The sequence below is a fragment of the Nomia melanderi genome, chromosome 6, assembly GCF_051020985.1.
Source record: "Nomia melanderi isolate GNS246 chromosome 6, iyNomMela1, whole genome shotgun sequence".
Lineage (NCBI taxonomy): Eukaryota > Metazoa > Arthropoda > Insecta > Hymenoptera > Halictidae > Nomia > Nomia melanderi.
In genome coordinates, this window is record NC_135004.1 from 3,929,151 (window position 1) to 3,957,104 (window position 27,954).

The window sequence follows — 27,954 nt, forward strand, 5'->3', positions numbered from 1 at the left end:
AGAAGAGAAAAAGGAAAGCGGCGGACTCGTTACCGTAATACCGTTTTTCTATCCAGGATTCGTGGGATTGTCCGTGAACAGGATGCCACGGACTTCTACTTTGGATGTTCGTCACGTACGGAGAAACGAGTTGGAACGTTGCCGGTGGTATTAGGGATGAGAAGAAGCCGCTCCTATTATTACAGAAAAAATGGAACATCGTTCGGCGGAAGGCTATTGCCGGGTTAGTGGAAGAGGAAGAGGAGGAGGAGGAGGTGAAGAAGAAGAAGGCCACCGACCAGTTACCAAAAATCTGTGAATGCCGTGTGCTGGACACGGGATACCACCAGCCGTTCCATCCTCATCCCTACGGACCATCTGCACCCGGTCGGTCAATCTCCTTACCTGAAACTTCTCTGTTCACCTGGCGTTCCCTTCCACCTAACCCCCCACCCTCTCGAAGCCGGTGTCCAGGTTACTTTCGTTTATCTTATTTTCGGGCCATTCAGCAGCCTCCGCCAACTACTGCCACCGGTTCTTTGTGAACCAGCTTGCTTCGCGATACGAGGCCTACTCGGCTTCTCTCTGACTGTCTTTCTCTTTTTCTCTCTGTCTGACTAGCTTCTTCTCTCTTTGTCCCTCTCTGCGTGTGTGTTCCTCTCGCTCCTCTTCCTTCCTCTGTCTGTCCTACCCCTCTTCTCAATGGAATTTGCCAACAGCTGGACCAGCCGTGCAAGAAATGGATCTCGCTCGGAGGATACTCCAGCTCCGCTCTCTGGGACTTATGCTAAACAACACGTAATTATGGACGATACGCGCCACGAGCAAATTGTTGATTTCGCGCGACGCTTTCCGAGTGGGTCTTGATCGTATAGACTTCAACAATAGAATTGCGTATTTTATCAGGGCACGTTAAGTTGTAATTCATGATCCTGAATGCGATTCATCTTTTGTTGTCAGAGTTTGAAGTTGGTTCTTTAAAGTTTCTATGGCGTGGTCCTCTGATTATAATGTCGGTTGGGATTTTTGAACGATGCTCGTTGGAATTTAACGCGGAAAACAGAAATGTAATAGAACTGATACTAATAAACCTGTTCATTCAAATATACCGACATATATAACATATATTCTTAATTTTTTATGTTAAATATTAAACCGGCTTGTAAATTTGCATATAGCAGCCATATATTCAAATGTAAAGTACGGAGTAATTGATATTTCAGTGTTTACATCGAAATGATTCTATGAAATATCTACTTAACACATTTTCTTATCGAAGTAATTTGCCACCTCATTTTGATATTCTAAAGATTAACTACTACTCGGATGTATCGATAACTCTATAAATAAAGCTATTGTATTTTTGAACCCCGTTAACCAGAGTACCTCCTCTTGTCCACCGTATTTGGCACACTCCACTGAATAGTTCGCGGCAGCAACGTAAACTATGCGGTTTGCGCGTAAACTCGATTTCTCGCGCGTTCGCCACGTACAACACATGCCGATCGAGCGTTAAACGCACGCGGTTAAATATGCGCCGGAATGTAGTTTACGCGGAATGTTAATGAAACAATTAACCAGCCGTAGCAACGTTTGCCCTGAAACCGAACGATAGAATTCAGGGCCGCAAATCCAAGACACGCGAAGAACGGAACGCGCGTCAAGCTCGTTCAACGAAGGGAGGATTTGTACCGGCTGATTGAATCCGCGTGTCGCCGATGGCTCTTCAAGCGATCGAAGGTTTTGTGCGAGAGAAAAATGCAGCAATATCAAAGATCCCGATCGTATCTCCGTTCACACTGTTTCACACCACGAAGAAAGCTCGCATCCTTTTATTTGCTCGATGAACTCAACGAAGTTCACTGGATATTTCTGCGATACGCGTGTCTAGATTTGTGCGATTACGGCTGAGTATCATTTGAAGAGAATTTTATCTAAATGATTGTCCAAATAAATTTCTTTTTACTTTAATTTTTTTCTATTCAACGGAACTATTATCGTAGGATATGAACTTTTATTTAACTTCACTTTTTTGTCTGTAAATATAGGGATTTCCATAGTTATTTTCATTCTACGTTGAATGGAACGATTGAACTATTTCTTATCATTTGAGAGTGGTCGGCTTAAACATAGTTACCATTCTACATATTAAAACCAAATATTTACCTCATACCGATAATATTCCAAGAATCTCTATATCACACGCATACGTACAGCGGTACGATTAATATTATAACAATTGCCTTATCAGAAGTAGAATGTAGGCGCTAGCAATTGGTCCTTCCTCTCGCGAAGCGAGTGACTTCAATGCTATGTGGCTGCATAAACGATGAACTAAATTGGACCGCGTGGTGAGTAACCAATAAGCGAAATTGAAGCACAAAGAATCAACTGGCACGTACGGTCGACGAAAAAATTGCGTGAATGAACGTGTTCCCTTATTCACGGTCGCTCTTCAATCAATTAACCCATTCGCTTAGAATATCACGAGGCAAACCCGTGACAAAGATTTTCAACCATGCCTAATAAACATGAATATTATGCCTCTCGATTAAATCGAAATTATATGTTAGCTGTCTCTTATCGGAACTTAATATTTACAATAAATACGTACTCACGATATCATTAATATATAATTATTTCTCCACTACACTTACATTTTATATCAAACACAGTAATTTTCTCAACTTTTCACCAAACAAATTCTATAACAGAAAAAATTAATTTAAAATCTCTAACTTTATGAATTCCTCTACAAATATACATTTAAATAAACATGTCCAATTTAGTCCTTTAAAAATTAGCCTACTAATTAGTTTTACCGAAGAAATGGTCCCGCGGGGGAAACCTTTTTTATTTATGTTCCGGAAAATTTTATAATTGTTAAGAGGTCGAGACTGCGGAATTATTCATACGACACCAGTTCGCGGCGAAGAACCTGACACAGCTCGGAGACAATGATTAAAGTTGCCCGCAATTATAACTTTATCGAGACGGTGGACGCGGCCCGCGTCGGTTCACCGTACGAGGAAGAGTAATTAAGCGTTTTTAAGACCGAGTAATTGTTCCTTCCGCAACAACGATTACGAGTTCTGCTCGCCGATGTTACCCGCAATGGTAACTATTGTTACAGCCGCTTATACGGAACGGACGGTGAGGTAACTGTTCGTTATTCGTGCCGCATGCGAAATTATCGTGACAAGTGGATCCGAGATCCTGCCGGCTTTAAACTTTCCTAGCTACAAGCTTCCTCGATCGCCCACGACATCGAGTACGTATACCTAAATATAATTTAGCTAAATGAACCCCACATTACACGCCTCCGATCTTCGTTACATCTAACGGACTACATGGTTCAAATTGGACAAGACTATCAATATCTTCGCAATCGATGACATGCCGATTTAATCAATACAATTTAATTAACTGAATAAAAGATTGAATACATTTTTTTTGAATGACATAGTAACATCTTTTCAAAAGAATATCATATGGCGAGACGTATCTTTACTTTCTTCGCTTTTTGCGAAGATTATTATGGAGAAATAACTGTGCAGAACAATTAGGGGAGAATAATTAGTGGTAAAGGTAATGATTTGATTTTCATTGAACTTCACGTTTTTGATTTTTAATAAGGAACGTACTGGTCTCTTTAAATTTTCCGTGTACTATACAACACAGAAGAATTCATATTTTATATCGATTTCGATAATCTAGTAAAATATCGTGAATAACAGATGATTTTAATAAAGGGAATTTATCTAATATCGATTATTGTTGATAAAATTTAACAAGCGGCTTCGCTGAATGCAATTAACCGAAGTGGTCGCAGACGTCCAAGAAAAATCCATTAACCGAATTAATTAAATTGCTTAATATACACCCTGCACGTATAAAACTGTATTAATTAGACATAAATAAAAAACTCTCCATGGACATCTTTACCAACCACAATATTCAACAAGTTGTCACGTTCGAAATCGATTATTCGCAGGAAACTTAGATGTCAGTAACTCATAGGTCAGGGGTGCATTGAAATACAACAGGTACCATTCAAATTTCAATGCTTTACTCTGTTACCAACGGTAACGTGTAACAAACCTTTCAAAAAAGGAGCATGTCATCGAGTATCGATGCACCATCGACAATGGCCATTTCGTTCCCATTCGATTAATCAAAATAAAATAAAACATTGTCTAGTAACATTTAACATTTACATAATTTTGAAACATACCCTGCGTGACGAAAAGCACCAACAGTAGACCAACAAATCGCGTCGGCAGCATATTGTTTCGTAACCCGTTGAAAACCACTGTCAAAACAAATCGCACAGAATTGGCACTACTGGCGCCTTGAACTCGGTTACCTTGGTCAAGAGAACGTGTACTTTCGGACGGTTTTTTCGCGGCTCGCAGAACGAATGGTTCGTTGAACTGAATTAAGAACCGAACGTATCCACCAATACGAGGTGGATACTGAATACAAACTGAGAGAAGGAACTCGCGCGCGGTATCCGAACAGCGGCGACGGAATCGCGCCCCCGGCTTTTTACGGGGACCTGCGCCGTCTAGCTGCGCAATGGACACATGGTTCAACGTGACACGCGCCCGCACTTGTGTACACCGAACACACACAGACAAATTCTCCCTGCATTAATTCGACAGATATTTGAATAACTTTTAAGAAATGGTAAATCAGAAATGTATTTCCTTTGCAAATGACAAGCGAATTCTCTGTGTTTAATCGGTTACGGACGTTCGGTTGAATGGTACCAAAATAGTCGTAGTTTCTGAACTAAGTAACATTACAGAATTAAATGTTTCCTTTAAATAAACGACGAAAAGGATCACGGGTAATTAAAGTTTGCTTAAGTAATATCGTAAATAATTATTTTTGTCCCTCCCATACAGGGGTGGTTTTACAGTATATGTATTTTAAAATTTTTGTTTAAAAATGTCCGCCAGTTTGTATTGACTTTAAAAAGATGTGTGCAATAGTTCTCGATAATTCATAAATTAATAAAAGAGTTAAGTGTCTTTTCGTGTTAGACGCTATTAATTAATAGGTTAAAAAGTTATATGTTCTCCATACGTTTAAATCCCTGAGATATAATCCTTGATATATCTAACCCGCAAGGTAAGTCAGCTTACCTTGTCAATCAATTACTATCTAACATCAATTATTCTGAACTAGGTAGAATACAATAACGTTAGCATTGAAATCCTATTTCTTAGAACATTATTCATATTCTTAATATACCTATTGCAACTCTGTACAAAAAATAAAATTTCTGTTTATTGTTGGTCATAAAAAATGTATTTCTAAAACCTGAAAATTTCATAAACATCTTTAGTTCACTTATTACATACTGACTTAAAAAAAAACTGTTCTACCTGAAAGGTATTACAATTCATTCATTAATTTTACCCGAATGTCATTGAGAAACACAGAACAGGTGGACCACTTCCAACTCGTTTAGAGCACAACCAATAATATTTGTTACGCTCGATTTGCAAGAAATTATTTCCCGTATTGTGAACACACCTTGTACAATTCAATGGCCTAATCCGAGGACTCCGAATCACCGAGGACCAAACCCCGGTTAAGCGTGCCAGTCCAATCCCGTTCCGCTAATCCCAAACCTACTATACTCGCAATCAGCATTCCTGCGTGTAGGAATCATGCTCAATGTCAACGCGTAGGATTTGCTTAATAACTTATCGTCGTTCGAAGAACACGAGGCGGGCCTGCCTGGTACTTCGAAGACTTCCGATTGAACGTGAATTTATGTGACCAGACATACAAAACCATGAACGTGTAACAAATGACGAATTTACGTGGCCGTGCAGAATTCTAAGGGAATGAAGCATGAGTATGGAGGCGCGCGAGAACCAGGCGTTCGCAGACCGCTTTCGTTGAACGCCTGCCCCTTTCGATTCATCCATTCACTTCGTCATTGTGCACAAGACGAATGGAGAAGAGAGCACTCGCTTCCTCGCGTACCTTTTTCGCTTATGCCAATTGAAAAGGATCCCATTGGGTTTCAATCGTAGTTTTCGATTAACCCTAGTCCACAGGATGGTAAGTCTGGGTTGGGTAAGTCTCAGTTAAATCGAATAGCAAGTCACTTTTAACCCAATTTTGCATATTTCTGTTTTACAGAACTTATGAGCTCGGTTTTAGAGTTAATACTATTTAGTTTTTAGTAAGTTAAGTGAGACTTACTCTGTTATTGTAGATGATCTAATATAGTTATATTACATTTGCGTTATAACGCAATTACGTTAAATTAAATACAAGCTTTGTGTAAATTAATTTGTTCATTTAACCGCTGGTGAAAAGTGTTATATATTTATTATGGAAATATTAATTTATCGACAACATTATTTCATATGTATTGTGAAGTAAATTTTAAACTTCTTGTGTATTTTTATTTTATACGTCATGACTCATTACATTTGGTTTGCGACCTACTAAAGGATCGGGACATGTAATATAAAAACCCCTGCTCTTAAGTTACACCACTTCCATTTCTGGATACATATTGCGGTTTAATATTATTATGATAAATGTCTACATGTCGATTTGGCAAAGTGAGCTAGTCATCCAGGGAAAAACTACAGACTATAAATTTAGCGTCTCGCTCATTGAACATGATTAATTTACCAAGAAAATGGCGGTTTACATTGCATTAGGAAGTACCAAACGTAAAAATAGTGTGCTATTGTATTGCGTGAGTTATTAACGAAGTGAGTCACACTTGTACAAAAAATTCTGGTGATGTCATTGGTAAGAGTATTCCATATTTATGAAAATATCCTTGTATACAGAATGAGACACCTGAAATTATCGCTTTAGCCTATGTCAATATTATAATTTATAAAAAAAAGTAGGTCAAATAAAGGCAGTATGGTTGAGAGAACTACAAACAGAAATGAATGAAAATATTATCAAATGAAAACGTCGTCGAGATTGAAAGTAACATTCCTTAAATCATATTGCATTGTGTAGATTTCAACATTTCTTAACATGCCTAATAAATTTAATAAAAATTCAGTTTTATTTTATAATTATTTCCTACACTCATAACTACATTCGTAAAGTTAAACGATATAAGATATGAATCATTCATTTTAAGATATGATCTATTAAAGTTTTAAACATCAATTTCATTTTGAAAAGATAATAATTTGCTTAAGGTTTACATTTTTTTTAAAAGAATATATTGTGTGATTTTGTATTCTAGATATAAACTGATAATTTGAAGAACCCTCTCGTATAAAATTTCCAGTTATATTTAACCACTTTTTTAGATTTATAGACTAAAAATTATATTTTTATTACTTAGAAATATCAATAGAATACGAGTTTTTCAAAATTCGTTCACACGGATAGAGTTATCTTTTAATCCCTTTTTTAGAGTTTCTTATATTAAAGAACCATGGGAACTTTGTATGAAGGAAGTGTCTGCATCCTAGGCTGCTGATAACCCATATCAAACAATATTTAAATTATGTATCCGCCAGGTGAACGGGGTCCTTCATTTCTTTTCTGTGATAATAAACAAAGCCCTTATTTTATATCACACAGTTATCTCCTCGGAAGTTACAATGAAACTTTACTAGGTGTACATTTGTAGTAAAATTCTTCATTCAGGAGAACATATTTCATAGAAAATGTGTACATTCCCTGTTTGCAGATTCTTTATTATAATTTATTTCGCCAAATTGTTACCTCAATCAAATTGTGAGTTTAATATGCGTACTAGACCGCGCATAAGAATTATTTCATATAAAAAATTTAAGAATGTAACTTTTGTTTTATTTTATAAAATATTAAGTTTATTTGAAAAATGAATCACCAGTTTTATACGTTTAAAAATACACGGATATAAAAAATCCAGTATACAATAAAATTGAATGAACATCAATAAAATTTTTATTTTGCTTTCAATGTAGTAAAATTTATTATTTATTATTTCTTTCATTTTTGTAAATTTGTTAGTAAAAATATGAAACAATCGTGTGTTGCATGAAATAATTTCAGCAAATTAAATAAAACAAATTATTCGAAGGTTATTATTAAATACATCCTAAATTATTTTGCAGTTTAATTTCTTCTACAAAATGGCGATTGGTGCGCCATCTTTCGACAAAATTGTGAAACCAGTTGGCGGTAAATTTACTTAATTACGTAAAATGCAGGGTATTGAGTGCATAGAAAAAGGAATTTTGTGATTTACTGTGAATAAATATTGTTGCAACAAATGTCAGTATATTAATGCACACAGAATAATATAAATATGGAGATGCTTAAGCATTTTCCGGTATAGCTCGAGTAACGAATTTTCAGCGGCGGATCCTCACGTGTGATTGGTCGGTTTTGAAACGGCGACGGATCCCGCGACGAAATCCGGATGCGTTAGCGAACGCGAAGGGACAAAGGACGCTGTCGTACGCAAGCAGATAGACGCCATGTTCATTTGTCAACGGACGTCAAGGTGTGATCATCGGAGGGAACGAGACTGCTTCGATGAAGTATAAAGATTAATTCAGTGCTCGCTTAAAATTATTATACAGTTCGCGTGTATTCGAAGTCCATTAACAATAATGGCATCTACGGAATCGCGGAAACGTAAACTAGAAGAATACGAAATGCAGCTGTTTGGCTTTCATTCAAGAGCTGTATACGCTACCAGTAAGGCGCCGCCGATTTTGATTTTTCGTTCAAATGCTTTTCAGATTATACGGCATTCTGATTGTGCAGAACAATATATTCCGATCGTTGGACGGGTGCACTCTGGTATCATGTAGATTTGATCATGACTAGAGTCACACTCGTCCATTGCTTGGAATACTTTCACCGGCCCATCGCGGACGAAGTTAATCACAAAGGCTAACGCTTCTTCTCTCTTTCTCTCTCTTTCTCTCTCTTTCTCTCTCTCTCTCTCTCTCTCTCTCTCTCTCTCTCTCTCTCTCTCTCTCTCTCTCTCTCTCTCTCTCTCTCTCTCTCTCGCTCTCTCGCTCTCTCGCTCTCTTTCTCTCTTTCTTTCTCTCTCTCTCTCTCTCTCTCTCTCTCTCTCTCTCTCTCTCTCTCTCTCTCTCTCTCTCTCTCTCTCTTCCTTTTCTTTTTCTTTTGTCTCCTTTCACGCTACAAATTGAAGCAAATAAAAGTTGACCTTGTATCGAAATGTATATATGTTGAGTTCTGTTTGCATCATTTCTTTTGCTTCCTTCTGCATTCAATTTATCAAAATTCTTTAGCGAATTAGGAAGTTTGTGTGAATATGCACGAACAATATACCAGATAGATAACTGAACCATCTGAATCGCTTCTTTGTTCACTCCTTTTTGTATTTTTGCTGGATTACTTAAATAAAACAGTTCATAAATTCAATTGTATTGTAGTTTTGTTTGTTGTATGGCATAGTTCAGAAATGCGTTACCCCTTCTATTTTTTTTTTGTAGTGCAAACTGTTATCTCAAATAGGATTTGTTGCACAGCTGCAAAATTGTGTGAAACAATTGAGAAAACCTACAAACTAGATTCTGAGAATACAAAGATACTTAAGAAGAATCAGAGGCAATTAGAAAAGGCATATTGCAAAGGGGCATTGTTACATTTAAAAAGTATTGAGGTAATTATTTCAGTGTAATGAAGATATATACCTTTTTTCCTTTTTTTATGTATGTATAATGTCCTGATTATGTTTAGAATATTATAAATAAATATATTGCCGTACCAAGTAACATTTTAATGGATGAGGATAAATATCAGAGGACACAATATACTGATGCAGAATTTAATAATGTAAAACAAAGGTTGGAGAATTTACAACAAAGAGCAAAAAGAGTATGTACTTACAAATGTTATTAATTTGTTGAGATGACCAACAATTATTTCATAAATTTAATTTTATTTGCATGTTTCAGGCTACCATTTTAAATGCGGTATTAAAGGAAGAATTAGAAATTTTGGAGAAGTTTCCAATTTCTGAAGATAGTGTGAATGAAATGTATGAAACTATTGACAATGGACTTAAATGTGTAGATATAAATAATAAGTTATATCAATTAGTTGCAGATTACAAGCAATTTTCCACAGATTTGTTTGGTGCAATATCAGTTTCAGAAAAATCTAAATATAACATGATAGACAATCTTAAGTGCAAAGCAATAGACTTAAATAGTTTATGAAACTAAATAATGCAAGAAGAAAAATTTTATATTTTTCAAAAACAATAATATATGTTCAAAGTAGTTCTTTGGACAGTAATATGTATATATTTAATGTAACATTCTGTGAATGTAAAATACTGTTTATTCATTTTGTATCTTTTATCAATTATTTCTTGTATAATATACAAATAAAATATTTTTTATGATTTTAATACAATCCTCTGCAAGCTATAAGACATATGGAATAACTAATGAACACTTGAATAAACACTTAAACAGAGTAGTTTGATTATGCTAAAACCTGATCTTATCTTATGTGTACTATTTTAAGTTTCTTCTGCAATGTTCAATGTAAAATCGTAACTTAAAATATACAAAAAATAACTCACACAGCAATAATATTGAATTCGTATATTTTAAATTTTCCAAACCCCCTAATAATATAGAAAGTTGTAATATAATATAGATTATAAATAAGAAATTTCTTAAAGATAATTCGATTATATAATCAAAATTTCCTATTTTCTAAAGTGAAAATATCTGAAAACGAGAAATGTTTGTAAAATAATGAAAAATTAAGGATAAGTTTAATAATTATACGATTAATCTACCATTAACTCGTTTCTCTTTCAAAGTAAGGTCACTTACATAGCCCCCTTCTCCAAGAATAAATATAGTGGGGATATGGTTAACAGTGGAAACGCTTTCCAGTAAATCGTATTGAAGAGGGGATTTTGCTCGACTTTAAGTATCAGACCAGTGAAATAATATATTATAAAATAAAATCAAAAATTTTTATATATTTATTTATCACTCTCTCAACAATATCCAAGAAATAAGACTAAACAAGTTTAGAACGAATAAACAGAAACTGATCCAGCAACTTAATTACCCAAAGTATTTCTTTTCTCTTCGGAATTTATTCTTTGCTGAAAATATCTTGGTTATTTTTTTAAGAAAACTATACAGTTTTTGTATAAAAGCTATTGACTGAATATTTTTGGATATAGATTCTAAACTTTGCTACAAAAGATCCTATACGATACAGTTATAAAAATAATATCCTATAAGTAAGAAGGCTTAAGTCGTTGACCTCTATTTCTCCTTGATATCTTTGTCTACAGAAAGAAACGTTATTATTGCATGTTGTCTCTGATAAAATCATACAATTCTAATGAAAAACTGCACATCAAAAAGATAGACAAGAATGTCTATCATAATATTTTCTTTTCATTATTATGATAAATTTTTAATTCATCCTAATAAACATCAGCATTTGAACAAGATTAAAGAATACGAATCGACCCATTGCTGTAATCGAAAATGTCAATAAATGTACAAAATTTGTCGTGTATTTAAGAAAATTATATATAAATTATTAATTTTATGTTTTCATTATGTATATTCAAAATAAAATAGTTTGTAAATGAGCAAGAATCAATAGTATTAGTGGCTGGTTTGTTCTCTTGAAAAATGAAGCTTCTGTATATAGCTGCATTAAGCTTCCTTCTGTTTATACTCATGAAAAAGTATAATAATTTAATTTGTAAAAAAATTAAACATTTACTTAATATTATGATTTTATGGAATTTATTCTTAATTTTCTTTAAGCCGTTCAAAAAGTTTTAGTACCTTTTGTTAGGGATAAATCGATAGTTTGACTAAAAGGTACGCCAATGGTATGAAGTTATGCCTGTTTTCGCGTAGCGTGTTGTGTAGTCCTTTATAAACCGTACGCGGTTAGAGTAGGGATGAAAATGCATGGAAATTTTATGTTCGTTATTACTCATTCATGAATGCATTGTTACATTGATTTCATGCATTCTAATTTAAAAAAAAATAACAATATTTTAAATTACCTGTGATATTGTTAAAAAGAATAATCTTTTTTAAAATATATTTGTGTTTACGTATTACTTACATCAGGTTCGTATGTTTTCCAGTTTTTTCGATAAGTGTCGACTTGTTATAACGTTTATTTTGTAATTTTCAATGTATCCCCCAATAATTTTATATCAATCATTAGTGTAAATATCATTCATATAGCATAATAATTTTAAAGGAAACAAATGTTGATGATGAATCAACACTTTTTATTGATAAACTTAACATTTTCAAATAGGTAATTAAGATGTCAGAACAATTTGTGGGCTGCACAGTTTCTGTAAAATGTATTGAAGAACTTGGAACGTATCAGGGACAAATAGTTGATTTAAACAAAGATTATGTTACACTTTCAAAAGCTTTTTGTAACGGAGTACCTCACTCCTCATCTGTTGTTGTTTTAAGGTAGCATATCTTTTTCTTTTACTTTGAATGTAAATATTAAGCCAATTTAGTGTTCCTTCAGTTTAAATAATTTATGAACTAATTGCATTTAATATTTTTAGTACAAAGGACATTTTAAATGTAGAAATTATATCGATCAATGAGACAGGATCTAATGCAAATGATAATAATCAAACACAAAATAAGGTAACTGTGAAAAGACCTATTGCTAAACGGGCTGGAAGGTCTTTTTCAGAAAGTGTGCCATCATCTACACAAACAACGTCATCCCAAACACAACCTAATTTTAAAAAACCTGACGCTAATGTTCAGTGTTCTACAGAGCAAACTGCCAATGGAAAAGTTTTATTAGGTAAAAAAATAAATAATGCCTCTCAATGATATAAGTTTTAGCAGAGTTAGTTATAGTATTAAGAAATTAAATATGAATCAATTGATAATGATATTTCTTATTCCTATGATAAAAATATGTACAAATGAATCAATTAAAAGCCTTTTTCATATTTTGTAAAGGTACAATATCTTTGAAATAAAATATCTTTTCAGCTGAATCTGCTGGTAAACCAATACAAAAAAGACTGAGTCACAGACAAAGAGTTTTAGAACGAGATGAGCATACATTTGGTACACCAATTGATGAATCTTTAAATCAGGATTTTGATTTTGAGAAGAATTTGGCATTATTTAATAAAGAGGTTTGTTTATAAATATACAATGTACATATAGAGAATAACAGGTTTAGTAGAACTCTGTTGAAAAATCTATATATTTCTGATCAGGCTATATGGCAAGAAATAAATTCTTTGAAACCTGATATGGTCAGGCAGTCTGAAAATAATAGGGGTACTACTGGAAGATATAGACACGATGAAAATATTATTGTTGCTGAACCTGCAGTCTTTAGACAAATAACGGTTCCAAGTGCTGATGAAAAAGAATACGTAACAGATAATGGCTTAGTAATTCCCAGCATAACACTTAATCTTCATCGTCAATTAATGGGAGCAGCAGATCGTTTTGGAATCAGTTGGGAACGTAGAGTATGCATTACAGAATTTATTAAAACACAAGAAAATATTTCTAGTTAAATTTGAATCAATAAAAATATATTAATTAGGTGGAACTCCTTGGTCGTGCTGGTGCAGAAATTATTTTGCAACTATTAGGTGGAAGCCATAGATTAAATCCAAATAATGCACATCAATGGCCAACAGTTGTTGCCCTTTGTGGACCTCATCGTTCTGGTGCTGCTGGTGTCAATTGTGCTAGGCAATTGTCTAGTCATGGTGTTAAAACAATAGTGTTTGTAGAAAATTCTGAAGATGTTTCCCTTTTGCAAGAATTATCTTTATACAAATTGACTGGAAATAAGGTAGAAACTAAAGTTAAAAATTTACCACCAGTGGTAGATTTAATACTTGTATCACTTTGTGACGAAAACTCTCCAAGAATGATTACACCTATAGCAAGATGGGCAAATAGTAATAGGGCACCTATTTTAGCTATTGAACCACCAGCCACAGGCACACCAGGCATTCTTAGTAAATTTAGTTTGCTTGGTGGATTACCAATGTCTCATAGTGTTGATAATGGCAGATTATATTTATGTAATCTTGCCCTACCGAACAAAGTATATGCAGATGTTGGTATAACATACAGGTCGCCTTTTGGACCCAAATTTGTCATTCCTTTGCATTCCAATAATTCTTAGCAAATTTATACAGAGGACGATGCTTCTAATAAAATATTTTAATTTCCTGTAACTTTAATTTTAAGCCTAGCATCTATGAAATAATACTTTTGCAAGCGGATTGTCCGAATTTATTTATATAACAATATCGCATTTAATGTTATAAAGTTGAAATATAGTTTGTGTATAGACTGTTGTAACTTAATGAGAAAAATCATACATGATTGGTTATTTTTCCTTTTTTTTTTTTAGTTCCGTAAGCATTCAAAAAATCGATCGGGCAAACGGTCAATGTATTAAAAAATTCATTGTTTCAATCGGCACAATAAATTTAGCAGTTTCCGAATGTTATAATTGTGATGATTCGATACTACATGTATTTTGTCCATCTTAATAGGTGTAAGAACTGTTTGCTTCTACAATGCGCGTGTAATATTTCTTTAGTAAATATAACTAGATTAAAGAAATTCATAATTAATAGAAACAAAGCTTATGTTACTTTACGTTTTAAACAATTCTATAAAACGAGAAATGGTTTTTCATAGAAAAAAATCCTATAATATTTTTTCAGAATTTATCTTGTGATATACTGACATAACAAAATTTGTAAAATACTTATTTATAAATTATCTATTTTTTAAAAGTGAAATAGGATTTAAATTTACTGTTAACTTTAGAACTATCACAAAATACATAATAAACAAAACTTCATTACAAAATTCAGGGCACAAAATAAAAACATAATTGTTTATTGTATTTTAATTGTAATGTATGTATTGAGTATGATGAATTTGTTTAGAATTTTTGTTATTTTCTGAATCATTATTTTTCACTATTCAAAATGTTTTATTATATGTTGTGCCCAGTTATATATTTCACTGTAATGAAATAGTTTCTCATCTATAATAATGGAACTGAAGCAGTTTGTTATTAAAAAAACACATTTGTACAGCATTTATTCCAATTATGACTAGCCTGAGTAAGTTATTTATAATTTGTATGTAAATATATTTATATTTTTCAGAAAGTAATCTTACCATTTACTGGTGATGATAATCACAATGTAATTTTGCAGTTCTTCGAAATCGAATGAAATATCTAAATAAATTAGCAAATAGATCGTGTGAAAAGAAAAATAGCTATATTTTAATTACGTGCGTAAAGGAGCATGTTTTAAATAATAATTATTTCAATTTTTGTGACCCTAATGTAAGAAAAAAAAGTAATTGAAAATTGTGATACTAATGATGCTATGTTTATTATTTTTACGTAATGATAACTTATTAAAATCTTATCATGATTTTGACACTGAAATAATACAATTTGAGTAAAGTAACATTATAAAGTTGCATTAAAATAATAAGTTGGTTCTATGTTAATTAACTTCACCTTGTATATTTATTGTCAAGTTTCATAAATGCAGTGCAGACCAACAGGCTTAGATCCATTACAAAAATATTTTAGTACTCTAGTTCAGCTCAAATTAAAATTAAATATAAGTTTTATCTACTACACAACTGCTTTAATCTATGAAAATTGTACTATCGCGATATCATTAAATACATCAGTGTAACGGTATTTTATATTATATGAGAAAACTATATATATATTATTATGATTTGAAAATGTATTTCAAGATTGTTTCTTATTCTGAATTAAAGTTTGTTACAATTTTTATATATCTCCAATAATTAATATGTTGTTGATTTCACCGAAGTATGAAAGCTGAACAAGCACCGCATGACACTTCCGTTGCAAAAAAATTGTTTCCAAAGTTGTATGTTATTCCATTGTATTCACAAGAATAGCAGTACTATTAAATTGAAAATATTGCAGAAATTTATAGTTGTAAAGAAACCTTTATTAAATAACATAAAACTATGGGAACAAATTAAGAATCAGTCGCATTCCATCTCTTTCTGTTTATCAGTCACAAAATCCACTTTCAATCATGAAACATTTTAATGAATATTGGTAAAATATGCAGAGCTTCTAACAATATTACTATTACTAATTAATATAGATACAGATACCCCTATTAAAATTATCAATACGTATAATATTTACAGTTTTCAACGCGTCAGTCGTATCTGAAAAACACTAACACACTCATGAGATTTGATCACCTTTTGATTCAAGATAAATATGCAGATAATAAAAGTACTTGATTATTATAGCTGAAATATGATTAAATTAAAAATTGACCTCGTATTTATTAAGGCCTCATATTAATTCTTTCGATCTAAATTTATTTAATTTCTATTTTATGATATATCTAAAAAAATATAACTATTACATTTGTTTAATAAATTTTACATCTTTATTTCCAAATTTCATTGCATTTATTATATGTTCTCTTTATTTTAAAAGGTTATTTTAACTTTTTATTGTAATCTTTTAATGTTTGATTAAAAATAATTAGGGTAATATATAGTTATAAACATACTGAAACAATTTTAAAAATACTTACATTGAATATTCAGCCTCAGTCAAAATATTACTTAAAAGAACATTTTCTGTATTATTTTGCAAATAAACTATGCTTTTATGATACGATGATGTCATTCTGATAAATAAAAGCATTCTAATAATTTAAAAATACTACAAAGACATATTATAAAATGTTTTAAGTAAACAGGTAGTAAGAAATTTATTATAGCTGCTAAATTACGTGTTCGGTATATTCAAGTGATAGACTTTTAATATAAAACTTAATTTAAGTAGGCCATAAAAGTCGAATCATTTCATATGTGCAGATAATGAAAATACCTTTCATTACCAATGTTTTTTCAATAGGCATACATTTCAATACACGTTTTTAGTTCTTTAGTTATAATAATTAACTTTTTACTGTATTGTTCAATTCCATTAAAGTATTACTTTTACTAGAGAACGTAAAAAATGCACCATAACTAAAACGTTGTGAAGTACTCTTTACAGGTATATACCCATCATTATTTTCTTCATGAATACATCATGATAATAGTGATATTAAAATTTAACTTTGTTAGTTTATGTTCCGAATAATTCTCGCATTGCGTTTATAACATTAGTAATAATCTCATATGTTTTCCGTTGTTTGAAATTTAATAGATTGTATACATTATGAATTCTTTTAATTATTTCAACACTGCATTTTCGTCACTTGCAGTAGAAGTTATTTATGAGTCAGCTTAATAGTCAGTAATCAAACAGAATGTTCTTACAATGAAAAACAAATGTACAATAGTAGAAATTCACGCAATGAATTTGAGAAGCATTATCTTCGAGTTTCTTTTCCTATGACATGATGTTTGATATCTTTTCTTTCAATAATGTTCTGTCCCGTAATCTCTCACCTCTCATGCAACATAATTGTCACGAAACAATTCTTACTGTCAGTATACTATATCTTAAACATCTATGTAAAAAAATACGCCAGTGTTTCCTGGCTCTTGCAGCATCTCCCTAGGAAGCAGGCGTAGGATTAGCAGTTGGTGTTACAGCATTCGACTGTTTTGCCCTTCTACGTTTATTTAATAATGCATTGTTTGTGTGATCCAATTGTTTCAAATTAGCTGTGTCGTAGTCCACGCGCATTGTTGCTAAAGACCGCGTCATCTCTTCTTGCACCTCTGGCCAAAGTTCTTCGCCTTCCCTCAGTACTCGACCAGTATGTAAAGGAGTAGGTGGTACCTCCGTATGTTTCTGTAGAAAAATCATAATGATGTTAAACACTTCTTATTCATCTATCTCAATACTTATAGGGATTTAGCTTTTATGATCAATTATTTATGAAAAAAAATAAAGTTCTTACAGAGATCCACTTATTTCGCATAACTTCGTCAATTTGCAGTCTTCTCGCTGGATCTGTGCATAACATTCCCTTAATAAGATCTTGTGCCTCAGCGCTTACATGTGACCATTCAGGAGCTGGAAAATCATATTGACCTAACCGAATTCTCTTCTTCATTCCTGGTGAAATTGCTAAACCATGATTACTATAAAAAGGTGGAAAACCACATAACCTGGAATAATCGACAATTCTCGTTTATTATATATCATCTGATTCAAAGTTATATCTAATAATTAACGTATTTACTTACAATATATACATAATAACTCCAAGTGACCAAATATCACAGCTTTTGTCATACTTTTCTGGTCCCAGAACTTCAGGAGCTTAAAAAAAATCATATTTAACAATTTACTATTAATAACATTCATAATTAATACAAAATGTGTTAATACAAAGCCAAGAAAGTAAAATATGTTACAACTTACCTACATAATATGGTGTGTAACATGGTGTTTGTAAAGTGTCTTTTAAATGTGTTTCCTTTGCAAAACCAAAATCTGTAAGCTTCAATATTCCATTATTATCTGAAAAATACAGTACATCTTGTCAAATTAAGTTATAACAATAGAAACTCTGTTATTAAACATTTTTACAAAAAGAAGATAAAGAACATACCAGGCCTAGAATAAAGAAGGTTTTCAGGTTTGAGATCCCTATGTGCAATGTTCATATCATGCAGGTGCTTTACAGCAACACAAATTTCATACATTATTTGTGCAGCTTCTGTAGGTAAATTACAAGAAATAACTTCAAAAGGTTTACAATTATTAAAAAATTGTACAGAAATTAATTTTTTTACCTCTTTCTGTGAAAGCACCATCTTGTCTGTCTTGTATTCTCTCAAACAATTCTCCTCCTTCCATACTAAACATTTATTAAACATATATTTCATTCTCCTTTTGCCATTAATAATGTTTATTAATGTAGGTATTATAGTAATATCTTTATATTAAAGTATGCAAAATCTTACCATTCCATAACAACTAATAAACATTTATTGCCACTGTATGTGTTTTCATATACATCTTTGACTTGTACTATGTGTCTACAATTTGATGCTCTCCAATGTAATTCAACTTCTCTTCTTGCCTTTACACAATCGTATAACACCTGTAAACATAAATTTATTTAATGAAATATTCATCCTTACATATCAGATGTAATGTTTTTAATGTCATATTTAAAAAAGCATATCTTTATGAAATTTAACACAAAGTTATAAACAAATAGAAAATTTTTATATTCATGCTATTTTCAACATAAGAAAATGCCAAGAAAATAAATTCTAATTTTGTGAGATATTGTATAAACATGTGAAATCGTCTTATTGTAAAGTAAATTAAATTATATATGAAATTATATAAGTAACACAGTCGAATCATCGTTTCTGTTTTTACGAAAATGTGAATCCTTGAACAAATGAAGTTGTGTAGAATAAACACGAGAAGTGATAACTGTATGACTTGTGCATAATATTGCATAATTTATAGTTTCGACGCAAGAAGGGATATATAAAAATGGTATCAGTCTTCAAAAAAAGAAATTGTACCCGTGTAAGTAAACTTCTGCAACCATTTTTAAAAATACTGGTGAATGACACAAAAACAGCTGACGCATTGATACCGTTAAATCGATGAAGCCTTATAATGCCTCGCTACTTAATATTCTTGGTTAAGATAATGGGACATTCGATCAATAAATGTAGTGCATTCACGGTATTACATTTATCGTTTGTACAGTGGCAACGGTTTGATCAGGTTTGAATAAAAACGAGAACAAAATGATTTATAAAAACTTAACACTACATTATATAATTGTAATACGACATTTCCAACGAGTATATATCTTGTATTTGGAATTATAATTACAATTAGTTACAAAAGTATTCGATTAACTGGGTTTAAAATATACATATTATTGATTCAAGTAATATTTCAGACTTATAAGTTTGCACGCAATTTGGTCGACATTCAGAGGTCAGACGGCTACATTTGTACCCAGACGAAAAATGCATTTAGCAACATTGGGCACAGTTTTTACAATTTATGACATACAGTAAGGTATGTATTACTACATACTTTGCATTAAATTTAATGAATTGGCTGGGCTACAAAAGCATTATCTAATATTTCAAAACTATTATTGGCACCAACTAAATCTCTTCGTTTAGTTTTCCAGATTGGGAACATTGTTATAATTTATTATTCTATTTCAAAATACTATACTGCAATCCATTTTATATAATAATTCATATTATTTTTCAATTAATAGCCATGTATTTGAATTGAATTTTTTCAATTATAAAAAATGAAATAAAAATAGCAGTATAACGAATACAATTTTTATATTACTGTATCTACCTACATGTAAAAACCCTAAAACTGATGATACGGTACTGTCAAGGCGGAACGAAAAAAGTGCCTCGCAGTTAAGTGATATATTTTTAAAGCACCGGGAATTTTAAGAGTTCTAAAAATATTCAAACACAATTAAAGCTCGGGAAGCAGCTTGGAATGAAAGTAGAAACTGGTTCCGTTCCGAAGTTATTTTTTTAAACACTTGTGACAGTCAAAGCGGAATAGATAATTGTCAAATATAGTAGAATTAAGATGAAAGTAATACCACATACGTAAATAACGTTTCTCATTGCAGCATAAAGTTTAATGTTCAACCAGTTGAAATGGGGAACTTATTATTGTATATACATGAATAATTGATTAAAAATTACATAATTAACGAATGAACGCACGGTCTCATTTTGTGAACAAAGTCCACAGAAATCATTCAGCATAGCACGTTTTAATGATCCAGTAAATCTTGTTCATCAGTAAGCTTCGATACATACAATTTCTAACAATTGTCTGTTGCCTTCGTCCTCAAATGAAAATATATTAGTCACGCGCCGTGAGCGCTCGACGTCTCGTATTATTCCGTAATAATGAGATTAACGTTTCGCCGAGTGACATATACCCATTACCAGAATTAGCAGACAAATGTGGACGAGAAATTACGCTTGATACGCTCTGCAACTAAATTACATTTCTCATCCTACGCGAACGTATTTTATAGGAGAATGAAACGTGCGTCACAACTGATCCGAATGTGACGTAAATCCCTGTGGAAATGTATATTAAATCATCCTGTGTTTCCTTTTCACGCCGTAACTGCGGATATGTTTACCACCTCGCCAGGTTTCACTGGAAAATTCCAGTTGGTTTTTCTATTTTCAGTAGAACTGTCGCATCTCGGATTCTTTGAAAGCTGCATAGTTTACTATACTAAACATCACCATCTAACAAGCGATATTTTAATTGGCAGAAATCACCAGTGAGACGATGGACTGCATGGACACCGTGTCCCTATCGGTTACCTCTCACGTAACTTATAACTTTCCTTTCAACCCTTAATCGGCGAAACAATTACGACTTAACGTAACTTTTTTCTACCTAAGTAGTAGAATTTTTTTCTCTTTGATAAAAAATTCGAATTATTTTCATACGTATCAAGAGCATCAATATCTGTGTATTGCGATTAATTTCAAATATTTTACAAAAATTGTGCGATTTTTCGTCTGATTGTGAAAACCTGTTAGTGAAATTACAGAATCACGGTAAACAGATCAGGTTCTTGAAAGAATCTGAAATAATTCCGAGAACCTGGCAGCCAAGAAAAACAGAGAAATGGAAAACAATGCAAGGCGACATAACAGCAGTCTGGTTGCCTGTTGGTAATCAGTTATGAATTCATAAAGGGAGAACTAGGTTGCACCGGTAGATCATGACGTCTGCAGGTATTGACTTTTTTTCATGACTATGTTAGGCGCACGGAAATATGATTCGATGACTTTCTCTTGGACTATGCTCGCGGCTATTCTGTTTGAATCAGAGAGGCCCGTGAACTATTTTTCTTGACAGTTTGACCATTGTCGCGACACAATGATTCAGAAACATGCTGAACCTGAACGAATCTAATCGATGCAGACTAAACTCATCGACCTAATTCTCCTTGAATCGTGTAAAAATATCACCGGATCGGCGCGACATTGCCTTGGAAGGTCAGAACGAAAAGTTTCCAATTATCTCTGTACAACAGATTTATTGTCCTTGCCGTCAGATCTCCTCACGGTCGAATGAGAGAATTCAAATCGTTTCGCCAACCTACGTGGGCTTTATTCCAATAATTCGATCTGTTCGATGGAATGGATCACCGTAAAAAGTTCAGCTTCTACGAAGTTATGTTACTGACTACCGATTCTACAGTCTGTAACAAATCGAAATTATATTTCAGTCCTATAACGGTCTCACTGAACGAGTCAGCCTATTAACTTTTTACTACACGTACGACTACGAGATTTCACTACGCATTCTTATTTTACCTGTTATCTAACCCAGATAAAAGGCTCTAGTGATTAATTATTACGTCATGAAAAGATTATTCAACGTGTTAATAGTATTGCTCGTAATTACGAAACAGAAGCAATGAATTAAACTGCTTGTGACTTGGATGTACGCAGTTGAGCGAATCAATAGTATTTCGATATCTGTGACTGATATAATCATATCAGGGTAATTTATACCTTTATGTCTATGTTTGAGTAACGCTTTAATATTACATGAAAAAAGGCGATAACGGTCAAGATAGTTTCAATATTAATTATTTTAACAGGTAACCCCCGATTTATTGAGGAAGATATTAGCTTATAACTGTTTATTACTAGATAGATTAGTATAGTCAAATCCATCAACCGTTTCCGCGCGAGCAAATATGAGATCATTACTATATAAATAATGAGATATTTTCGTTGAAGTTTATCAGTCATTCTTATCCATTCAGTCAGATACATCTAAGCGTTCCCCCACTTTCATGTACATATTTACTTTTTCAAAGGTTAAACAAAATGTTATTGAATTTATGAGTTAAATGGGTTTCGAAGATTATACGTTGAAACTGCAATTGATCACGTCGGTTAAAAATGTTACACTGGCAAAATCTACTCGTGCAGACGGTGACACATCGTAAAATATAATTTTATGTATACAACCGCATGCTGAATTACATAATAGTATCTTTCTCTTTACACACGACGTCAATACTTATATTTTATATATGTATTTATGTATCTTGTAATATCAAGAGTTACGGAAACAAACCGAACTTCCGGTCATATGTATCATGCCAATCATAACGACGTGGGCAGAGTTAAATTTTGTTATATAATATATAGAACTTAAATATATTACAAAAATTTATAAGGAAATGTTTATGCACAGTTTGTCGATCGTCGGTTTCAAAACAAAACAGTTTACGTACATGCACTTTTTTATGGTGACTTTATGAACAAAATATCACACATTTCAAAAATTATTGGTATACAGTAAACATAAATTTATTAGCGATGCAACATTAGGAAAACAATAAAAAAACGGTCATGAAAAAACTAAACGTGCAAATATTTTTTAACCCATTGCATATATCGGTCGAAGTACTTGTTATGAACTTCAGATAGTTAGAGTGGGAGGAACAACTATTATAACCGTCAGTGTAAATATCTGTCTCTCAAATGAAAAGAACTGTGTGAATCATGCCCACATGTGTATATTCAAAATTCGCCAATTTTAAAAAATTTTGTTTATCTACGAAGCAGAAAGTTCTCCTTATACAAGCAGTAAAATGAATACATCTTTAAGTTCACCATTATATTTCTAACTGTTTTTGATACTGAACCTACAGTAACTGATTGCCCCTGACAACGCTTCTAACTGTAGTTCAAAATTCTCCACGCGCGAACGGCTGACCCAAGAACAACAAATCATTCGCAAGAAGGCAGAAATCCGTAGCTCCACGAATTTTTCCAAGGAGATGCAGTAAAAATAAGAAGCGCAAGCTGACTTCGTTGATACACCGCATGGTCGGAATCGTCGAACGGGAAATCATCGAGTATAAATAGAGGATGACTCGCGGTCTGGTCTCGCTCGGGCATCGTTAGTCAATGATCGTACTCTGGGACATTAAGAAGGTGTCGATACACCGTGGGATAGGTGATTCCCCCGAAACGTGTGTTGAAAATGCACATTTGACGCCGGATATCGGGACTCATCCTCCGGGTATCTATTCTAAAAATAGTCAAGGACGAGGATCTCGTGTTACGCTTAGGCGACTACAAATAAATTTTTTGTGTATCTCGATAAGAAGCCTGGAAACCCTCATAAAATTACGTTGTTCTGTTTATCAGAAGCAAGAACGCTCCCGAACGGCAACGTAAAAATACCCGACGTTTTCCATGTACGTATATTCAACACGGGTTGATAGTTTGTAACCGCCCGTTTAAACACGCTGCTTCACTGTTCGTGCGTGAAATTTTAATTAAACTCCGCGAAGTTGCAACTCATAACAAAAAAGAATATGGTAATCCCCGGATTTATACGTGTACGCAACACGTACGAGCTACGTCAATGTTTACAGAGCACTTTCGAAACCACTCTGTTAAAAACCAGAACCAAAATAACAAAATTTATAAACGTCCCAAATCTGTCAAACTCACTAGAAATATTTTAAAATGTTCATACATGACTTCGTAGTATATGATCCGCTTCCACGAAATAAATTAAAGAAAAAATATTATTTCTATCCGATAAAGCACATAAGTGCTAAAAAAAACTGTTCTTTGTTTTTAAGAAATCTTTTCATATATGTATAATCGTTTCACGTTAACATTACGATTTCCCGCGCGTTCTCGTCCAATTGGCGGAAGCGAAAAGAAGCGTACTACACGGTTTCCGTGAAACTGTTTCCAATTTTGATTATTATCTCTCACCTTGAGCGCATACTTTTCCCTGGTATTCTTGTCATAACATTGAACAACTTTTCCGTTGATTCCGAGACCGAGTACGTGATTGCTGATCTCGTAATCGTCCGTGATCGGCGTGACTTTTGGTAACCGGGCGTCGCATCTTGTGATCGTGTGTTCCATGGTTTTCCGTTTAACGTCCGAAACCGGCACTTCCTTCTCTTTCGTCGGCACTACGATGTCGGTTTCCGCTGTCCGTTTCCGCTTTCCCTTTTTATTCACCTTGGTCTCCTCGTCGGCCGACCTCTTGCACTTTCTAAAATGGTAATTCGACCGTTAGTCATCTTCGTCGCAGATTCACCTGGGCGATACAAGATTGTTGTTGCACGAACAAGAGGAGGAATATTATGCTAAGCAAACTGAACCGCTTCATGGGTAACTCGCAAACGTGCGACGATTTAACTGGCGGCGGTAGAGATAAGGAAAATCTTAGAACGATAGTATATTCCGTGTCGACACCTCTGAACACGGTACACAAGTGACACAGTACGCACAGGTAAAAAAGAAATCATTGGCGAACAAAATTATCGCTCACACGGAACGGCATTTATCTTTGAAATTATTGGAAGCGCACACTCCGCGCGTTTACGTGAATCTTACTTCTTAACTATACACCGAATTAACTCGCGTCGCGTCAACGTGTTGCATATCAATTTTTCTATATATTTTTTATTATCTAAAGATACACTCGTTGTGGGATGTTTTCAAAACAACACTTTGCATCGTTGAATCCCGACATCTGTGTACAATATAAATTCAATGAATAACTTTAATTAAAAGTAAATGGGTTATTTTATATATATATAAATATACATATTATATGTATACATATATATATATATAATTTAAATAATAATATATTTATATATATTTATATATATTATTATTTAAATACATGATGTGAAATTATGACGGTTTAATTCATATTACAGTATTATCCTTTGTAAGAATGTAACATTTGTAAGGAATTATTATATTGAAATTTTATATTATTTTACTTACATCAATTTTTCTTTGATTACATATGAAATCAAATGCTTCAGTTCAATAATATAAAGTTGCGTTACGTGCATACACACATCTATGTACATATATATTCCTGCATATACGCACACCTCTACGTATTACACAACCACTTGCAATCGATTAAAACTGCAGAACATAGTTCAATGCACGCAATTGACGCATTTTGAAATTGTCAACAGAATTTGCTAATCGTTTGCTTCCAATACGTGCAGTGTTCACTGTTGGGTTCCGATAAATGGACTAATGAAACGTTAGGCACGATTGTTCGAAAAATTGAGAAGAAAAAATGAAAGGGGAACAGGAAAAGAAAAACGAAAAACGTGCGAAAACGATTGTTAAATTCTAATGCGAATTATCGTATGTAAATATATGTTCAATATACCGAAGTGCGACCAATGGAGGGGGGGGGGGGGGGGGGGCTTACGAATAATATGCATCTGTTATGATCGTAACGGTAGAAGTGTACGAATGATGAAGGATATTAACGCTTATCGTTACGTGTAATTCGAAGTATTCGGATACATCATTAATTAGCATTTTATCGTTATCGTTATAATGCCGGGAATGGATATGAGAAAAATAAAAATAAATATGACAGAGACCTCCAAAATGTCCACTTGCGTGCCGATTTCGGCATTTGTGTAGCTCTTTAATGTTTTGAAAGTTTCTAATCAGATCGCTGATGGGAAGAGAAAAAGCATCGCCGCCTTCCGGGAAAGCCGAAACTCCAAAGAATTCTTGGAGGCGAGAGGACAGCCGGCGGTGGTGGTTATGGGTATACCGTGAGCTCCGCGTCGTCGAATAAATTAAGAAATAGTATTTTTCCTAATCGTAACTGAAAATCTCGATATCCGAAGGATAATCACGGGAGGAAGGCCAGCTGAAAACTGAAGATAAAAAAACTAATGTAACTCATCGATTTATAATGAATAAGATGGTTGCTGATGAAAAAGAAGCGTGCAAGAAAGCTTTTTTTTTGGAAGAAAGAAAAAGGAAACGGAGAACTGAATAAAGCGATTTTATGGATGGATACACGTAATGGTGCATGTATCCCAACACTTCCGTGAGATGAATTGCATTTTTGTTACGCAAGCTGTACACAGCTAGATATTCATGAAATTGCCAACATAAATACAAACGAGAGAAACAAAACACAAAGGGGTTCTTCGTCGGGTGATCTATTTGCACAGACTCATACACACCGCCAAATTCGCCATCTATATATTATTAAAATTTAAACGACTGGCTTGAACAATTTACTTAAAATAGCGGTTACACATGACACGTATGCAAACAAAATAATACATTGAACACACATTGATAACGTCCGAGCCAGGAAAAAAATTGAAATAAGAAGTTTCAGCATGATCATGTATGAACTAATTTTTCGTGGTGGTTTAACGTACCTGATGACGTTTGCTTCTTCAAAATTAATTTCCCGCCACGATATAATAACGCATAATTGATGGGAAAGCACCACTATTATAACATCGTGTTTTACACTGTCACTGCGAAAACACACAATATATTCTTTTGTACGAATAACTATTATCAGAATACAGCCAACACTGATTCACAATTGGTAGATGTGTAAAGTTGCTAAAATTAATGTTCATGGACGTTTATCGAGTAATTCGATTTTTATTTGGATTTTTCGAAAGAAAGTCGGGATAGGTAAAGTTCTTCGGAGGTGTGTCACTCAACTTCCAAACGGTCGAACAGATTGGAATACCTGTCTACCTGTCCGTGGAATAGCCGGTTTTACGCAAGTATTACAATATTCAGTGGCACCGTCGGGGAGAAACGAATTTTCTCGCCGAGAAGAACAGAGCGATAAGTGTAACTTAACAAAGCGCGATCATTCCCATACCTGTACTTTCCGTACATTCGACCGACTACAACTGAACTCGAGTCCACTCATCGGCTCTGACTTTCATACGAAAAACCAATTCACAAACACTAGTGGATAAAACGGCTATGGCGGTAAAGCGCCTCTACAAGCAATCTTAGGATGTGACTCACTGCACAGGGACGACTCTATGCTGCAAGTATTTGGGTTCTTCCGTGAGCTCCCCCACCCCCTCCCGCCCCCCCACATATTTTGTGT

General features: G+C 33.5%; 4 protein-coding genes and 1 long non-coding RNA gene across 11 annotated transcripts in view; 3 read left to right on the forward strand and 2 right to left on the reverse strand.

The window, feature by feature from the left end:
- Positions 1 to 4,514, reverse strand: part of LOC116427121 (protein amalgam) — a 102,016-nt gene extending 97,502 nt beyond the window's left edge. The window contains exon 1 of the mRNA XM_031977103.2: positions 4,214 to 4,514. Coding sequence (XP_031832963.1) covers positions 4,214 to 4,265 — 52 coding nt within the window. The 5' untranslated portion in view covers positions 4,266 to 4,514. The remainder of the gene's footprint in view (positions 1 to 4,213) is intronic.
- Positions 4,515 to 8,432: 3,918 nt separating this feature from the next.
- LOC116427053 (uncharacterized) lies at positions 8,433 to 10,526 on the forward strand. 2 transcript variants are annotated; one of them, XM_031976950.2, is made up of 5 exons: positions 8,433 to 8,676; positions 9,447 to 9,616; positions 9,694 to 9,831; positions 9,912 to 9,994; positions 10,057 to 10,523. In XM_031976950.2, the coding sequence occupies exons 1-5, from the start codon at positions 8,589 to 8,591 to the stop codon at positions 10,118 to 10,120; spliced, it is 543 nt and encodes a 180-aa protein (XP_031832810.1). In that variant the 5' UTR covers positions 8,433 to 8,588; the 3' UTR covers positions 10,121 to 10,523. The 2 variants fall into 2 exon arrangements, with proteins under 2 accessions (XP_031832810.1, XP_031832800.1); XM_031976940.2 differs by having other exon boundaries at positions 8,524 to 8,676; positions 9,912 to 10,526.
- Positions 10,527 to 11,850: 1,324 nt separating this feature from the next.
- On the forward strand, positions 11,851 to 16,370 carry Edc3 (enhancer of mRNA-decapping protein 3). Of its 2 annotated transcripts, none has more exons than XM_031976762.2 (6): positions 11,851 to 12,083; positions 12,280 to 12,446; positions 12,548 to 12,798; positions 12,993 to 13,141; positions 13,226 to 13,486; positions 13,564 to 16,370. In XM_031976762.2, exons 2-6 carry the CDS (start codon positions 12,289 to 12,291, stop codon positions 14,155 to 14,157), a joined length of 1,413 nt encoding a protein of 470 aa, XP_031832622.1. In that variant the 5' UTR covers positions 11,851 to 12,083; positions 12,280 to 12,288; the 3' UTR covers positions 14,158 to 16,370. The 2 variants fall into 2 exon arrangements, with proteins under 2 accessions (XP_031832622.1, XP_031832633.1); XM_031976773.2 differs by lacking the exon at positions 11,851 to 12,083 and adding an exon at positions 12,090 to 12,184.
- An 860-nt stretch (positions 16,371 to 17,230) lies between these two features.
- Positions 17,231 to 27,869, reverse strand: LOC116427598 (MAP kinase-activated protein kinase 2). 5 transcript variants are annotated; one of them, XM_031978127.2, is made up of 10 exons: positions 27,718 to 27,869; positions 27,254 to 27,355; positions 24,789 to 25,077; positions 18,945 to 19,084; positions 18,774 to 18,838; positions 18,590 to 18,697; positions 18,400 to 18,498; positions 18,222 to 18,297; positions 17,933 to 18,143; positions 17,231 to 17,823 (listed from the first exon to the last, which is right to left on the reverse strand). In XM_031978127.2, the coding sequence occupies exons 1-10, from the start codon at positions 27,732 to 27,734 to the stop codon at positions 17,584 to 17,586; spliced, it is 1,347 nt and encodes a 448-aa protein (XP_031833987.1). In that variant the 5' UTR covers positions 27,735 to 27,869; the 3' UTR covers positions 17,231 to 17,583. The 5 variants fall into 5 exon arrangements, with proteins under 5 accessions (XP_031833987.1, XP_076224317.1, XP_031834013.1 ...); XM_076368202.1 differs by adding an exon at positions 26,450 to 26,734 and having other exon boundaries at positions 27,254 to 27,861; XM_031978153.2 differs by lacking the exon at positions 27,254 to 27,355 and having other exon boundaries at positions 27,718 to 27,860.
- On the forward strand, positions 23,750 to 25,219 carry LOC143174581 (uncharacterized). The gene is made up of 3 exons (XR_012998741.1): positions 23,750 to 24,078; positions 24,207 to 24,256; positions 25,117 to 25,219. It is a non-coding gene; the product is annotated as an uncharacterized LOC143174581 (long non-coding RNA).
- Positions 27,870 to 27,954: the final 85 nt, after the last annotated feature.

What these genes read in the sequence shown, in the direction of transcription:
- LOC116427053 (XM_031976940.2), top strand. Translation starts at nt 8,589, where the DNA reads ATGGCATCTACGGAATCGCGGAAACGTAAACTAGAAGAATACGAAATG. An exon ending in TACATTTAAAAAGTATTGAG is followed by an intron (nt 9,617 to 9,693) that starts GTAATTATTTCA and finishes GATTATGTTTAG; the next exon opens with AATATTATAAATAAATATAT. An exon ending in TACAACAAAGAGCAAAAAGA is followed by an intron (nt 9,832 to 9,911) that starts GTATGTACTTAC and finishes TGCATGTTTCAG; the next exon opens with GCTACCATTTTAAATGCGGT.
- Edc3 (XM_031976762.2), top strand. Translation starts at nt 12,289, where the DNA reads ATGTCAGAACAATTTGTGGGCTGCACAGTTTCTGTAAAATGTATTGAA. An exon ending in CAATGGAAAAGTTTTATTAG is followed by an intron (nt 12,799 to 12,992) that starts GTAAAAAAATAA and finishes ATATCTTTTCAG; the next exon opens with CTGAATCTGCTGGTAAACCA. An exon ending in GAATCAGTTGGGAACGTAGA is followed by an intron (nt 13,487 to 13,563) that starts GTATGCATTACA and finishes TATATTAATTAG; the next exon opens with GTGGAACTCCTTGGTCGTGC.
- LOC116427598 (XM_031978127.2), bottom strand. An exon ending in GGGAAAAGTATGCGCTCAAG is followed by an intron (nt 19,085 to 24,788) that starts GTGAGAGATAAT and finishes TTATGTTTACAG; the next exon opens with GTGTTATACGATTGTGTAAA. An exon ending in TGGTGCTTTCACAGAAAGAG is followed by an intron (nt 18,698 to 18,773) that starts GTAAAAAAATTA and finishes ATTTACCTACAG; the next exon opens with AAGCTGCACAAATAATGTAT.